This window comes from Aythya fuligula, chromosome 2, assembly GCF_009819795.1.
Source record: "Aythya fuligula isolate bAytFul2 chromosome 2, bAytFul2.pri, whole genome shotgun sequence".
Lineage (NCBI taxonomy): Eukaryota > Metazoa > Chordata > Aves > Anseriformes > Anatidae > Aythya > Aythya fuligula.
The window spans coordinates 36,749,882-36,767,326 of record NC_045560.1 but is presented as its reverse complement, the minus strand read 5'-3'; the positions used below and the strand labels follow the sequence as shown (position 1 = coordinate 36,767,326).

The 17,445-nt window shown below is 35.6% G+C and overlaps 1 protein-coding gene across 1 annotated transcript in view; it reads right to left on the bottom strand.

Moving 5' to 3' along the window:
- Window positions 1-17,445, bottom strand: part of CHN2 (chimerin 2) — a 113,920-nt gene that overhangs the window by 37,106 nt on the left and 59,369 nt on the right. The window contains exons 2-3 of the mRNA XM_032180749.1: window positions 10,549-10,587; window positions 3,849-3,904 (exon numbers count right to left, since the gene is read on the bottom strand). Coding sequence (XP_032036640.1) covers window positions 3,849-3,904; window positions 10,549-10,587 — 95 coding nt within the window. The remainder of the gene's footprint in view (window positions 1-3,848; window positions 3,905-10,548; window positions 10,588-17,445) is intronic.

Below are 17,445 nucleotides of genomic sequence, written 5' to 3'. Positions count from 1 at the left end.
ATCATTTCTGTAGACAAAGTCCTACACGATGCATTATAATACGGCTTCCTCATAAAATGAATCTGATTCATTGGCACCTATCATCACACTTGCATCTGCAAGCACAATATTTAAGAGCTACTTTCCACCTGAATGGTGCTTTTAAACTAAACTTTTTTTCTATTTAAAAAATAAATCATTAAAACATTGCTGGAAGGAATATGGCTACAAATGAGGATATTGGCAGAAATCCAATGTTATTGGGAAGGTAGATATTCACACTACTCATGCTGCCAGTGGTGATTAATTAAAAGCCGTTAGATACCCGAAGCCTTAACAGTTCATTCAATATGATTCCCATTGCAGGAATGACCTGCTTTTGCTGACAAGATATTTATGCAGACAGAAAAGAAAAAGAAAGTCATGATAGCAGAACTCAAAGACACATAGATATAAATGTTCATGTTTTATTTACAGTCCCACTTTTTATTCCATGTGGTTGTGTATCAGGAGGAGGTGATTTCTGTCTCCACAGTATAGTTAATCAGGAAACCCACACAAATCAGGTGGTAGAACTGCAGAGATCTGAGCCTAAAACCTTTGTGACTATGGAGCAACGGAGAGGTAACGGAGTAGCAAATGAATGCAGACAATGTGGAAGACAGCAGTAGAAAAAATAGAGGAATGATGAAAGTGCCAAGTGATGAAAGCAAAACCAACCAACCCTTCACAAGTTTATCTCTTGGTGCTACAGATTTTTTTTCAGAAAAATGCTTGAATTTCCTTGAGAACATGCAGAATTCAGCAATTATGAATGAAAGACATCTTCCCATGAGCATGAAGGATTTAAAATAATTTGCAATTTTTACCACATTTGCCTGAAGTAATTTGAATCCTAAATTACACAAGAGAACACCCTCAAAAAAGTCCAGCTCTTATATTCACACATGGAGAGAGAAATCTTTTCACTGTCATTCACACATCCTGCTGACACCTGCTCTGCAGATGTCCTGCTCTGCAGATGTTGGATCAGCATTATGTTGCATACTAAATATCTACCATATTGCCAATTATTATATTTTCCCACTGATGACAATAAATTAAATTTTCAGATTTTCCTATGTAACTGACCAAAATCCAACATTAATAAGACACAGCCTTTAGTGAAGCAAGCCTATACATTCTTTAAAATACACTAATGTCAAACTAAAATGAAGAAAAACTACCCACCCTACAATCTGTATATTAAGGAGAAGCTGACAGTTGCTATGAGAATACAGTGCTGAATTTTCCCTCTAAAATAATCTGTGATGCTCTGTAACATGCTATGTAGCTATGTAGCTTTACTTTATATAAAGCCAATAATAAGAACCACATGGAACAATCTAAACATCATGATGCCACCCCAGCATATAAATAAATATGGAAAAATGAAGTAAATCATCAGTGCTCTAATATGATTTTTTGAGGAGCTTTGGGGCTAGAGAATCTGTTTCTATCAGTCAGGTATATGAACTCATACAGTTGATCTACACAAATATTCAAAATGCAAATAAATAGAAATCAATCAAAGATCACATTTGTGGGAATTCATACTGCTTTAGAATGAAGCTTCTTATTTTCAGTTGTTTAACTAAATTAAAACAAACAAATAAACAATCAAAACAAATCAAAATAGGACTGTCTTCAGTCTACAAAGTGAGCCACTAAAATGGCTCATTAGTCACAAACAAACCCAAATTATATGAATCAGACATCTTTTTTACTTTTTGTTATGCACTCCTTTGACAATTATTTATTCATTTGGCTAATAAAATATGATCTAAGCTTTTCTTTTGCGGAATTTTAGAAGTGTCCTGAACAGGAACTAAATAATGTATGGTCTCTAAACATCCGGAAAAGGAAGCAAAGGATAACTTCAACTGTATATAACTTTTTTTTTTTTTTTTTTTTTTTTTATCTAAGGAAACTTAGATTTCAAACTAAATTTCAATACAGTATGATGGTGAGAACTTCACAATTGCACATCTATTCCACTTATTTTTGTAGATACTCCCATTTCTAGAACAAAAATATAATTGCTGTTCTACATCAAAATCACATTCTACCTTGATCCAAATTTTCATTCATGTAGGCAAGCTAAAAATGTTTTAATTAGAGTTAGCATAACAAATTTTGGATTAAATTCATTCAGGCTAAGTCATTTGTATTCACATGAAGATGAATTGAATGGTAGGCAAGGTTCCTCAGCAGTCAATGCTTATCAATCAGATTCTCTGAAGACAAATTCTTCTTCAAAGTACTTCCAGTATGAAAAAAGATAAATAAGATAATGGATAAACTATTATCTCACACAAAGAGAGAAACTCCTTTATGGCTGCATTGGACATAAATAAAGAATTCATCTTAATTATTTTCAGCTGTGCCACTAATAGTTTAATACCTGTTATATGATACTTATTTAGCAAAAACTTTAACACTCTCTCCTTTTGAAAATACCATGGCCATGGAGACCTACCTACCATTTGCTTTGCACGAGAATGTTGGAGAGGAAGGTCTTGTTAAAACCCTGCAGCACACATGTCCCACAGGGGTACAGTATGCTCCTTCTTTCCTATCTTTGTATTTGACAGGAGGAAAGAAGGACATGAGGGCTCCTCACCCATTCATGTGTTTTGCTTTCCCTTCTGACCATCCTGCACACATGTCTTGGGAACATCGAGAACCAACAGAGCTTGAAGACTTTTAGTCTGAGGCCAAGATCCTGTTCATCCTACTCTGAAACAACTAGTAGATGGCACTTAAGAAAAGAATGCAATGGCCTTTTAGTGAAGGTACTTGGTGGACTCAGAAAAACTGGATTCAGTTTTTGGCTTTTCAATGTCTCTGCTTCATGACCCTGGGCAACTCACTTAATCTACCCTTGCCTTGGTACAAAACCTCTTGCTCCACACAAAACTGTTCTCATTCTGCATCTGTTGGTATTTGACAGACATTTTTCTAGGGCTCTACTTCAGTGGATACACAGTATGGGAAGCAGGTCAGAGCTCAGGATTATGTTTGAGAAAAGAGCTATATATCATACGCATGATCATCAGTTTCTATCTCCTTTCACATAATCTTTTATACCTCGTGTAATCACTTCATGTGTTCAGTATTTCTATTACTAGCATTACATTTCTATCTGCACAAAATTTGCCCCTGACATTATAGAAGATAAGGCTATCACAGTTTTATTGATTGAGCAGAGAAGCCTACATATGTTTTCAATTACTATTACACAGGGTAGTTTGAGGAGCTGACATATTTAACTAAGTAGAGATGGAGAAATACAATAAAAGAAAACAGGGAGACAAGATGACCCAGCAAAATGTTTGTTCCTATGTATTTTTTAATATTCTTCAATCTTTAAAGCTTCTGCGACAGAACCAAATTCTCCAGCTATCTATTTTAACTTGAACTTAATTTTTGGCAAAATGTATTCTACAAACTGGAACTACATGAATCATGTTGAAACACATCGTGCATACTTTAATATGCAGATGCAGGAGGGAAATACACCTTCTGCTGCTCCATTTTGACAAAGAAACACAAAACTTGAGGTAGTATACAGAAGAGCACAGTAAGCAATGATTAATGAGTTTTTCACTAATGAAGGTGCTCCTAGTGGTAGAATCAGGCCTCCATGCCTAATTAGCAAATATTAAACTGCTTCAATTAATGAACTTTAAGGAAAATGATTATTTAGAATAATGGCCTAGAAAAAGTTAAAGCGAATACTACACCCAGACTGTACAAAAGATTTTCAGTAATAATATTCTGCTGACAATTCATCAGATTTAACAAGGTGCAGTGAAAGAGGAACTGACCTCCCGAGGACAGATGATTCTCTTGGGACGTGGTGCTTCTTGTTGTAACTGATACACTGTCAAAGACAAAAATGTACAGATAATTAGAAGACTGCAACATACACAAACTTTTATTCAGATGAGTCTTTTAGCCAGAGGCTGCAGAGAAAAATGCAAATGCAAAGGAAAAGACAGCAAACTGAGGTATTTAGGCTTATGTAAGTCATTTACATGAAAATTGGTTGCTGACCTGCAAACTAGTAAAACTGATTATTGTTTTAACTCTTAGAATCCTTATCTCTTTTTATGCTTTTATGCTGACTCTATACTTGGGAAAACTAGCTTGAAGTATTTGTTAGGTGTTTCTCAGGATTAAATCTCAATTTTGCATATACTGTGGTTGAAGAACAGAATGCTTGAATGCTTACTAGCAATGCATTTTTTTTCTTTTTTTTTTTTGGATAGGCCAAGAAAAAGTTCAGCCCATTTGAAAGACCTCACCACAATCTCATAATTTATTTCTTTTTAAAATTTGCTGGCAACTATTTATGAGCAAGCAAACATTCCTTTCAGAGCAATTACACCACATTCAAATGGCCCTGGATCAATTCTGTGAATCTTCTGAGGGCTTCAGGAGAGAGAGCTGAGGCCAGAGGTAGCCGCTGAACCCTGGCCCCCAGCTTCTTCACTTCTAGTATTTAATGAGATCCTTTCCTTCCTTTCCACTCAAAAGTCATGAGAGGGAGCTGACATACAGTGACAGTAATCAATTCCAGTGCAGACAGACTGTCTCTCCATAACTCCAGTAAAAATCCCAAAGGTTTGGATTGCCTCCCTTGAGGAAGGCCTTCTGTATGCTGTATTTGGAAAGATCATGTTGTGTCTATGACTGTTTTTTTTTTTTTTTTTTAAAAAAAAAAGACCAAGTTTCTAGGACAAGGTTCTTCATAATGCTTGTGAAGCTCAGAATTATGCTTGTGAAACTCAGTCTTGAAAGTTGGTAGATTATGGGAGGAAAATAAATGTTAGTTGGTTTGATAAATGCTGGAGCCCTGTTCCAGAAAGGGAATGGAAATGCTAGATATTACTCTTCAGCACCTTCTCTTCCCTTCAGAACCTTCTCCTCAAATGGGGCTAGGAGAAGCTGCAATGAAAGCTGAGAAGCAAGGAAGTCCTCAACTTGCACCCAAGTTTCTCTTGGGAATGCAAAAGCTTTGGGGACCAGGCTAATATTAAGGTCAAAAAACCCATATCCTCTCCCTTTCCCAAGCCAATCTTTATGCCTGGTTCGTAAGAGGGACATATCAAGAGAATGCATGATAACTCATGTTCCTGTCAGTTTTAATGCATACGGATGTGTTCCAGCTCAAAATCTGTACTAAGAATTTGGATTTAACCTGCTTCACTCAGCACTGCCAGACCTACCACCACTTTTGCTCAAGATTTATGATAACTAGTGGTCTTACCTCTTTCAATTGTGTCATGGAGTAAGATCTCAAAGCCTTCCTTCCACACTTTTCTGACTGTATGAAATGTGTGTCCAAAAGAGTTGTCAAGCAAAGCATGAAAACTTTGCTTCAAAAATCAGAGACCGTTTCTTAAAACTCTATCTGTTCTGCAGCCCAGTATCAGGACTTTAAAAGGCCATTTCTGAATGTTTCAAATTCAGCATAATTTCTAATTCAGCAAGGTACTGATACTTAATGCTAAACATATTAAAGAAGAAAAGTTATTTTTTTCTTCCCTCATGCATTTCCAGTAAAGAAAAGGAACTCTATGGATTGAAAATATTGTAAGAATATGATTGCTTCCTCACCATCTAAAGTGAAAGATCTATTTCCCCCATTTATTCATTTGAATTTTAATTGAGAATTATACTTCATAAAAATCCCATTTTTCAATAATCAAAACTGTTAACTGACATAGCAAATTAAGCTAATGAAGCTGTTTCTAAAATAACCTCGATAGCTGCGGTGTAAAAGAAATTAGTCTGAAAAACACATATGATGCCTACATCTTGTGATATGTTGCATTTAAAAGAAATGAAAAAAGTAAAGAGCTCTTTGAAATGACCAAAAGGATCAGTGAGGCCGGTATCACTGCAGAAGCAAGGGTGGGGAGAAGAGTCAGCATTTCACAAAACAAAGGAGGAAATGACTAACAAGAGAGGGCATTTATATGAAAGACTTGAAAGCAAATACAGAAAACTGTATGTTGATAGGATGCAGTGGGATGAATCAGTGCAGGGATTCATGATGAATACTAGAAGGACAAATCATCTTAATAACTGTGTTTTGAATAGACTGTAGAAGGTTGCTGTCATTCTCAGAGAGGCACGAGTAATTAATCTGCACAATAATCTGAACCGAGAAAGACATTTGATTTAGAAATACATCATAGAAAAATAAAATAAGATTATTACTATACAAATAAATAATAATAATAATAATAATAATAATAATAATAATAATAATAATAATAATAATCTACATGCTGCCTTAAATGTGCAGGATGATAAAATGGCCTCAGGTAACAAGCATGTCTGAGCTTGTGAATGGTGGTAATCACAGAAAACATCATGAATGGGAAATGATTTCCTGGAAAAGACAAAACATTCAGATTTGGCCATATTAGCTTTGAATGGAAAGACATCAAACTGACAGCCCAGTGGAATTGCTAGAGAGAGATGCAGAACCATTAGATTGAGGGAGAGAAGTCAGATTGGGAACAGAAAGAAAGGACTGAGAACCACCACTGACATGATGGTGAGGGAAGGCAAACAGTACAGTGAGAGAGAAACAGCAGGGACAGACAGGCAGACAAGAATACCTGGAAAAGCCACCCAGCAGGGAGGTAAAAGAGCAGTGAAAACCCACATAAGTGAAGAACTAGGAAAAGACAGTATCTCACAGACTGAAGTATTATAGAGGAAAGCAAGTGTGATGCTACTGAAAGCTGTGTTCTTCTCTAGAAAGGCTCTCTCCTGTTTCTGCTACGAATGATTGCTATATGAAAGTCTGCAGATGAGTATGAATACAAGTGAAATATTATGGCTAAGGTGACTTGATAAAAATGTGCCCTACAGCTAAGTTCCAATGAGCATAGACACCTCATTAAGTGACCTCATTTTCAGAAGTGCTGAACATCCTGGAGCTCTGCCTGATTTCATTAAATGTGCTGGGCGCTCACCACTTGGGCTGACGCTGCTGAGACCTCAGCTGAGTCCAGTGGATGGTCAGAAGTTCAGACAGCAGTTGACCCTTACTTACTCACTTGTTCCAATGACAACAAGCCTTAACTTTCTGCCTCATTTTCCCCTCATCAATGCTGGAAGTCTTAAAACAGAATCCAATTTATAAGGATATGGTTGACTTAAATAATACAAAGACATACTTATTTAATACAGCAGTAAGCAGCAATTGACATCTGATCCAGTCTATCTCAGCATGTAGAACTGAGAGGCAGGTTAGAGACAAACTCACTTTGGTTATAAAAAAAGATTACACTTGAATGAAATGATGCACTATTATTTTAGCCCTGAGAAAATTAACCTCATAAAAAATCAACTGCATGCAAAAAGAAAATGTATTATTACTGCTTAGAGAACAGCACCAGACCAGGATTAGCTTTTCAATCCAGCATCAGAAGCAAATGCACAGTAATAATACAGACAGAATTTTGGACCGAAATGTAGCAGTGCAATGGAAAAAACAAGCATCTTTTAAATGGCCCTTAAACAATCTTTATCTGTTTAATAATTCTAATATCTTGCCAATGTTCATAGCATCATAATCACTGAGGAGCATATAAAGGTAACAAAACTTTAATTGATTATAGAATTTCTAGAGGAATATTTCTTTGAGATGTAAAGTAACTAGTTGGAATCTCTCTCTCTCTTTCTTTTGTTCCAGCTACAGGATGAGACTTGTGTACCAGAATGAATAAGACAAATTATACAATATATTTTAGAAAGAACTGTCTAATTATGAAATCTGCTCTGTGTAGGTAACAAAGGGGTGACATGTGAAAGTCAACACTTACTCCTCTTCTGCCAGGGAAGAAGGACTATCATCACTGTCTTCATACTGTTTTTTCAATCTGCAGTGTGCCAGGAACTCAAGCTTTCTATTTTAACTCATGTGTGACTACTGCTCAATGATGCTCCAGTGGAGAGGAAAAAAATCCTATCATTGCTTACATAAAGCAGCAAAGAAATACACTGCCTTCTGCCTGAGAGTGTTTCATAGAGTTCCTTAGTTTTACATCTTTGTCCTCAAAAGCCAGGCATTTATCCATGTGCCCAGCTTGAACAATATGAACTGTCCTATTTCTGCAGAATTACTCATGTGCTTAATTAGGAACCTAAGTGCATGGCCTTCATTTCTAACAAAAGTGAGTGTCACATATTGTGCTTATTATTTGAAGAAGGAAGAAAGCAGGGGAACTTTACAAGGAGCTGAACCATGGCATCAACAGATACTCTGCACCTTACCACACTGCTTCATTCCTGAATATGGATCTGTGAAACCTATGTACCTTCTAACAGGTCTTCATAAGCAAGTGAAGGTCTTTGACATTAGAACTACCCATCTTTTTCAAATCCAGCTGAAATAACCCTGTGAATTATGCCAAGTATAACGTGGATTCTGAAAGCTGTTCCACTTTGACCAGCATTTGCTCATGGATATGCGGGATACTGATTAATTGAATACTTTGACTGCATAAACAGGAAAATCTGCCTCTGTTGAAAAGCTGGAAGGATTGAAGCATCGATTACTATGTCAATAAAATACCACAAAGAGCACCTAAATTTATGCATCAGTTTTAAAAGAAGTCAAAACTGTATGCAAAATATCTTAAAAGTAAGTTAGCAAATGTTAAAAAAAAAAAAAAAGTTACCAGCTAAAATACATTTAAAACAGTTGTTAAATAGGCAGTAAACATAAATTGCTAATAGTAAAATACACAAACTAATTTAAAACTGTGATGAGATACAGGAGTAGATTACATCATAGATGAATGCTAGCATTACACATAATTTCTATAATTAATTTACCAGATTGTGATATTTTAGCAGGCTAAAGAAGCAAATTTTACCAAACATTGCAATGAAAAACATATGTCTGTGGCTAAGCAGTCTCATCTGTAGCCTTAAACTGCTATCTGCATTTTGGAGCTGTGTAACTTTTTCCAAGGTCATTCATGTATGGGATTGAGACGTTGATGCTATGATGTTGTCACTACCACAATATTGGCATCCTACGTATATGTGAATAGAAAATTATATATTCATATTCTATCAGTTTATTTATTTATTTATTTAAGTTTCCTGGGACTATGTGTGCTCTTGGGCAAAATTAACCAAACTTTTTCACTGCATGCACTGACCTGCCTGTTACACTAGTGAGGTGACTAAGAGAAAGTAAGTAAAGGCATGTGCATGTTCCTTTTTTTTTTTTTTTTTTTTAATGAAAACTTCCTTAAAGGAAACATCTGTTATTTCAAATCCTAGTCTCGTCAGAGTCAACAGGATATTTTCCACTAATTTTGGTTTAAGGCTGGTTAAGGCTGGTTTCTCTTCTAAAAGAACACGCTCAAGTGTCTACTTTTCTCCAAGTGCTCTACAAAGTACACTGGAATTGTCCAACGAAAATCAATACATTCCTGTTTACTATATATTTAAAATACTGCATCAACAAAAATAAGTCTCTAGAAAACAGTGGTCTAATAAGTAATCAATAATTAGTTTTGTACTCAAATTTTGGATGAAAGAATCCTAGTCCATTCTGAGGCAGACTGCCATTCTCACGTAGATGTCTTTGAAGCCAGCATGGTAGTTTAATATACATTTAAGTGAAGCCAACAAGTTTACTCAAGTCTTTAAAGTTATACATGTACACACATGTAACTACTGTGATCCTTGTCTTTTTGTACTTCCATTTTTGTAATGGTACCGTACTGAATTTGAAGTTGCCAAAATAAAAGGGTTAACTTTTGCTTGGGATAGTTCTGTATCCAAAAACAGTGGGAAAAATATTCAAAGCTACAGTTTCATTAAAGCTTCAGTAAGTGTTTAAAATACAAAGATCAAGGGTTTAAAAGGCAGTATTTTGTCTTAGATCTGTGCTATTTTGTTAGAAAATACATCTGAAACAACACCAAAAAAACAAACAAACATAAAATATGCACTTCTGCTCTGCGCTCCAAATCACTCTTCTAGAGACAGAGAGGAAGGTTCTAAGAACTGATAATGGTGTCTTCAACTTCTAAACTACCACTTCAAAAATCAGTTTATATTGCTAAGGATCAAAAATATTGTTATTTTAAAGTGAGCTGATAACCCATATAAGAAGACAAGTATACTCAAGTCTGACCTTTAGTAAACACATGAAACATTATCCTCTACCTTTGGAGCCCTTCTTGAAAATCTCAGTGTAGGAGTGATGAAACCCAGGACTTCCACATTAGAAAACCAGAAAAATTAGCAACCCAGAAAAGCTGTGAGTCTTAACACTGCTGAGTCTTGTTCTGTAGAGTCCCAGAACAGTTCAAGTTTCACTATTGTCCAATTTAGTAATTTCTACAGGCACCTAACCTAGTACATTTATGTCTTTTATTTATTTTTTTTTTTAAATTTTTATTTTTAACAAAAAAAGATAAAAGAAGTAACTGTGACACCATGGCAAATTACTAAGATTACTCCTATTTCTAGTATACTCACAATATGATTTCCATATTGGAGGCTGGTATTCTTCAGCATCTGAAACAGAAGTAAAAAGGGAGAAAGACATCAGTCAATTGGCCACTGGGTGAACCTGTCAGCATGCATTTTTCTGTTGAGAGCCCTCAGCTTGTCAGCAAAATTCACATTTCTTTCCCAAGAGAGATACTAGCTCATTTACAGTACAGTTTTCTGTGTGAGAGGAGAATATAAATTTCAGCCACTTGTAGATCCAATGTGTTTTTTCCAAATCATTCAAATACGTCAGGAATTAATTTCTTACCAATTTGCATAGTTTCCTGACTCACCAGTATTCTAAAATAATTAACTAGACTGGTAACTACGTTCTTTATTTACTTTATTTGGCATGATAAAGAGACAAATTGCTACTGGTTTTCAATCAGGTTTCTAACCCCACTATTAAGAATTTAGAATAAGTATCAATGACCAATATAGGCCGTAGTTAAAAAGATGCACAGCTCAGATTGGACTCCAACGCACTGGTCTGACAGTTCCAACAATGAGATTCAATTACACTTCTTGAACTGTCTATAATATGTAATTTGCATATTTTTCAGAAACTGCATCAGCAATAATAATAATAAAAAAGTTAGAAAGAGACTGCAAAAACTGAAAACAGATGGTTACTGCCCTTCTCAATCGACAGGGCATAAAAAGAGTTGATATCTTCTCTTAGTGGAAGAGTTATACAACAATACTGGGTAAATGTTTGGCAGAGGGAACAGAGGTTCTGTCTAAAAGTGTAAGCTTGTAGAGCCTGAGCTAAAATAAAACCATGTTGAAAGCTCAGGGTACAGAAGGCTCTCTAGGCTGGAAAGGAGACTGGCACCACTTGAGGGCCATGCTGAGTACATGAGCCCACAAACCTCACTCCACAGGGAGCTTTCCAGCTCTCGGTAAAAAAGGCTGTTGTTACTCATCCACAAATCCCAGCAGAGGCCAAGCTTGAAGTGCAGGAGTTAACTAAGCTGCCATACATCAACCACAAAGGGTCGGGGTACCAAGAATTAGTTTGGCTCTGAACTGTCATGTTGCCAAACACTTTGAAGAGCCATTTATAGAGGGTATATCATTAATCTCCTAATACTGTGCAAGTTAATTAAGGTGTTTGGTATTTACCAAACTTCTACTTAAGTTATGCTAATGCAATTCAATTATAGTTGCATGGCTCACGCTCTCTGTCTATTTATATACACACAACCACTTTAAATATATCCATGCAAAAGTTTGTTTACTAGGAACGTTAATCATTAAACTACCATCTGCCACTTTTAACTCCATTGTTTTTAAAAAAGGATAAAACCTAGCAATTATCACAGTTACTGCCTGGAATAATATGCTGCAACAATTTGCAGATATATTGATTGGGAAACCCATTCAATTTCGGTTTCAGCTGGATCCACTTCACAACTTTGGCAAAATTTAAAACGCTTCCAGACTGACAGAGTCATACAGTACTGTGGCAATCCAAGAGTAATTAGCTTGCAAGTTCATTATACAGAAGGATTATTTTAAATTATATGAAGCTATTCATGAGACCAGTGAAATTTATTCATGCAAGAGCAGGCTAATTTTTTCTCCTCTTACACTATAATGGTAATATATTACTCTTTTTTTTTTTTTCTATACATCTGTTGCTCTCTATATAGTTTACCATAAAACCATAATATTGTGTATTATATTCCTTAATATTGTGTATTTTATTCCTCTGCCATACTTCTGTACTACTGCAAAGGGATTTCTGAATTTGCTTGTTAATAGTTTTCTTCCAGTAGGAGAAACATTGAAATAATGCAAATATTAGATTATCTGTACTTGTGACTTCAGAAAAGGAAATAAATGTTGGAGAAACAATGAAAAAACAAGTATCAGATGTTGTTATAATCTTCCAAATTAATTATAAACAGCACAGTAAATTGAACAAGGAAAGCTGATCTACAAGTGGCCATAAAGTGCTTCATTAGCTTTAGACAGACTGATGGTGCGGAAATACTGTAGTCTAGGTGAAGAACAATCATCTGGGAGATAGTCATAAAACAAAACACTTGATAATTATGTTAGATTAGTCACAGTTATGAATCTGTTGGCCCAGGAAAGAGTGGACAGAACCATTCCTCAATAGCTAAAGTAATTCTTAAGAGCAGCACTCTCAGGAAAAACACAGGGCACTGACTCCATGTTCTCCTGCAGCATCCTTTGTGATGCCACCAGCTGATAACATCTTCTTAAAGTGCAGAGAACAAAACACTATACATGTGGTATTATTATTACTGTTTATTGTCAAGCTATTGTGCCTGATATCTGATGGCATCCATTTGCAGGGAAATTAAGAACAATTACCTTAAATACAACCTGGAAAGAGAGGTCATGTCTAAAGATCAGAGAAATGTTTAATGGAGCCCATTTATCAATGTTTTGCTCCATCTGTGGATAGAAGCCATTGAGCCCCTCTGCAAGCATGGGACATGTTTTTATTTATTTATTTATTTTTATATGATTCCTCCTTTATTCTAAGGTAGCTCTACTAATTCAATTGTACTTCACTCTCCATCACTAGGCTGAACAGCACATTCACTGAAGTTGCCATTAATAGTTTGTTTGGGTGGTTGACTCCATTAGTATATGACACCTCAGCTCCCATAGCTTTTGTCTGCAGTTCTGCACATGGTAACAATCTCTGCAAGGACCACAGACCTTGGTTTTGATCTTCTTGGCCAAGATCAGTCAATAAATGTATCTCACTCGGCACAAATTACAAGTGCTCCAAGTTTATATCTCGTTAAATTATATTCCTAATGTGAACTTTGATCACAGTGCTTAACATAACTGTGATAGGCAGAGTGTGAAAAAGGGCTTCACTGATATATTCTTAGGTGATAAGACAGGATCTCTCCTACTGCTGTTTTCTCGAGGGTTTCATGCTTTCAACAGTGACAGGTCTAAATTCAGAAAGAAAGATAGCTAAAAGCAGGGTTGCAAGCAGTCACGACAGGAGAAACCAAAAGAACAAAATGATTATTACTTCTGAAAAAAATCAAGTAAATGTCACAGGGTCAGCTATCATATGCCTGAAATTAGAGACACTTTCATAGAATCATAGACAGCTTGGGTTGGAAGGGACCTTAAAGATCATCTAGTTCCAACCTGACTGCCACAGTCACAGACACCACCCACTAGATCAGGTTGGCCAGGGCCCCATCCAACCTGGTCTTGAATACCTCCAGGGGTGGGGCATCCACAGTTTCTCTGGGCAACCTGTTCCAGTGCATCACTAAAACTACACAATACCTAGAACTTTATGTCATTTTTGTTATTTCAAGTCTTAATATAATTACTGCAGCAGAAATGGAAAGGAAAAAAAAAAAAAAAAAAAAGAAAACCAAGGTGTCATCACACCTCTCCTAAACTGGAAAAACTCAAACAGGCAAAAAAGGCGTGAAAGACATCCATGAAGTCTTACAGGTAATACCATTAGCTAAACACTTTGAAACATAACAGTTGAGAAGGTTATTAGGACTAAAACAAAACACTAATAGTTAAATGGTAAACAGAAAGGCAAAAGGAATGGTGAAAGCTGACACCTGTGGAATATGACAGCTACTAAAATGTTTCTCACTACATGCTAATACAGTTATATTGGACAGGAGACGATACTACCCAAAAGTGTCAAACCAAAAATAACACTGTGGAATTGGAAAGTAGGAATAAGGAAAGGCAGATTAATTCTTCACATAGTTTGCTTTACTCTTCACATTGTAAAAAGAAAATGGAAAGGCTTTTAGGAATAAATTTTATTTCATAAATCTGATGGAGCACCATAGAACTGAGTAAGTGTAAAGAGAGTACAGTTAGTGCTAAAACATTGGCAAAATTCAAGCAGTCAAATAAAAAGTAAAACTACACAAGACTTTTTTTTTTTTTTTTTTTTGAAGAAGCAAGATGGTAGAAGACTATTTCTGTAGATGATGCATGATAAGTTAATACTTTACTTAGAGCTGTTCTTAAGCAATTTCTGAGAAATGAGGCTTACAGTAATTACATAGTAAGCAAAGTTATCCATGTACTTCAAGCCTTGTTATTCTCCATTCCTGGCTCTGTACCAAAGGTGCCACCTTTCTGGAAGTAGCTGTGAAGATACTGGAAAGTCTGAATTGCTTTTTACTACTTCCTTGTACTTTATGAAGATGACAATGTAATGCCTGTAATGCCAACATTTGTGTTTTTATACTACCAACACTGGGACTGACCTAGAAAAAGTAGCTTTACTAAGACACTAATTAAGCAAAAACACCAATTCTTTTGACTACTAAAACAGATAATGCACTGGAAAGAGGAAACTAGTTTACAGAAAAGATCACAAATTACATCACACAATTCAAACATTTCTAACTTATAAGTGGAATCTCTAATTATAAGGGGAACAGTAACAAAACTCCAAACTGTAGCTATGTGCCATGCCCAGTTTAGGAATCAGTGCTTTTTGGAATCTCTATAGTACTAAAGAGTTATACAGACTAGTAGAAAAAGACAGCTATCAAAGGGTCACCATTACTATGCTAGTGTCTTCATAGCCAGTACAAAATAGGAGTAAAACACTTTATTTATTTATTTATGGCCTTTGTCCTTAGTATAATATTAAAAAAAAAATCTGTACTTCACCTTGGAAGCACTGTCTCAGCTTGGATTTTCTGCCATCATTGTCTGAACTTTAGACTTCTTTTCCAGTAACAACTCATTTTAAAATTATGATTTGTGTGTGCAAGAAAAGACCTGTATGTGTGAGGAAGAGCCAGTTTGGAAGGGACTGGCTTATTAGCAGTGTACAGATAAATGATTCACTAATTTTTTTCATCTTCTATTTTTATTTTCAGGACCAAAACTAAAGACTATTAGTATTTTAAAGTCTTTTGTATATTTCCCTTTAAAAGATTTTGCACATTTTTACCATATACCACACTTCCATTTTGATAGCTTTGTTTCCAATACATTGTTAGCATGTTATTAAATACATTTTTATTATTTTTATATATGTAATTTTATAACAAACATGTAATTTTTGAGTAAAATGCCATGTGAAAGATGAACAGTATTTGTATTCTTAAAGACAAGTGTATATTTCTTATATTTTTCTTCATACAACTAGGATTATATTATACAATTGACTAGGATAGTTGAGGTTGGAAGGGACCTCTGCAGGTCACCTTGTCCAAGCCCCCTGATCAAACAGGCCACCTAGAACTGCTTGTTCAGGACCAGATCCAGATAGCTTTTGGCTGTCTTCATGGAAGGCTCATGTTTAACTTGGTATCCATCATGACACCCAGCTCCTTTTCTTCAGAGCTGCTTTCAGCTGGCTGGTGCCCAGCATCTATGGCTGGATAGAGATTAAAGTGAAAAGAGTAGTGAAGTAGCTTCTTTGTTAAGGCCAGTTCTTCAACATGTAAAACATCACTGTATTATTTAATTTCCATTATGTGCTTAAAACTTAACAATTATCGAGGCTCATTTTCATCTTATCTGGTCCCCTAATGGCCAATATGTTGAATGGTGAATAGCTATTTTCATTTGTTTTACCCTCTTGTAAATTAATATATATGTATACACAACTATCTCACATTGCAGCAATTTTGGCTATTTTGAATAGGCACTTTTATGTTTGACAGTCATTTAGCAAATACATTTGGGTGTTATGGTTTCTTCTCTTCCACACAGGAACTGCCCTTACAAGCATGCCTGACTGCACTTTGAGAAATAATATTCTTATTTTCTAAGTTGCAAATAATCATACTGTCAAATGAGCACCTCTCTTTGACTCCTAAAAAGTCAACGTTCCTTTGAAGAGCAAAATTAATTCTCCTGCAGTTAATAATTAGTGATGTAGCTGCTGAAACACTTCAGTGTGTCAAAAGCTTTGTTTAATGTTTCATTCAGAACACACATTTGCCTGCAGAAGCAGCCAGTAGTTGCCAGCTTTATTGCTGAACTTTCTCTTCACCAGCACATGGACAACTAGAATATGGAAACATACTTCAACTTTTGCCTTAATGAGACACTTCAACTTCCAGTGTAAGGCTCAGCAACAGAAATGATCAAATTGTTTATTTGCAACATACTTCATAATTGGTATATTCATCCAGATTGTGGGTGCTTCCTGCTGCGCTATTCTCTTTTTAAAAAATTCAGTGATAGTGTGTAATTTAAAATGTCAAAAAATGCTCACAAAAGGGGTGGAGTTCTATCCTGCACAGCAATTAGGCTGAAACAGTAAGCTTTTAATTAGCACAATGTAAATTGACAGCTATTTTGTATCTTCTGCTTTTGCCTATCATAAACTTATTATTAGAAACCACTGCTATAAATGTAGCTCATTTAGTCCATTCTACAAATCAGAGTCTTCCTAAATTGTGCTCTCTCTTGCTTTTTGCATTGGACTTCAAAACAGTATCTCTTCACTGGTATGCAGGTGGTCAGTCCATGGAAAAATTGGTTTCATGCACATATCTGCCTTCCTAAAATGCAGGTAAAAGATCCCCCATATAGGCAAATGTAATAGTTTAGAAGAATTATCAAGTATCAAAGGAAATACTATGGTGACATAAGAGCATTGTGAGGGACCTACTCCAAAAAATCACAAAAGATATGAGTTATTTGAACCCACAACTAAACCTGTAGGAAAAAAGGCTTAAAGAGGCATTTTCTGCAATGGGTGAATAGCGTTCAGACAGCTATGATCATTCAACTGTAGCAATATTTTGTTCAATTAAAACATTTGCCTGCTTTTTAAAACATTTTAAAAACAATTTATAACATGGCATTCTGCATGTTTTAAAGAAAATCATAACTGAATGTGCCAGACAAGTCAGAAAGTTAGAATTC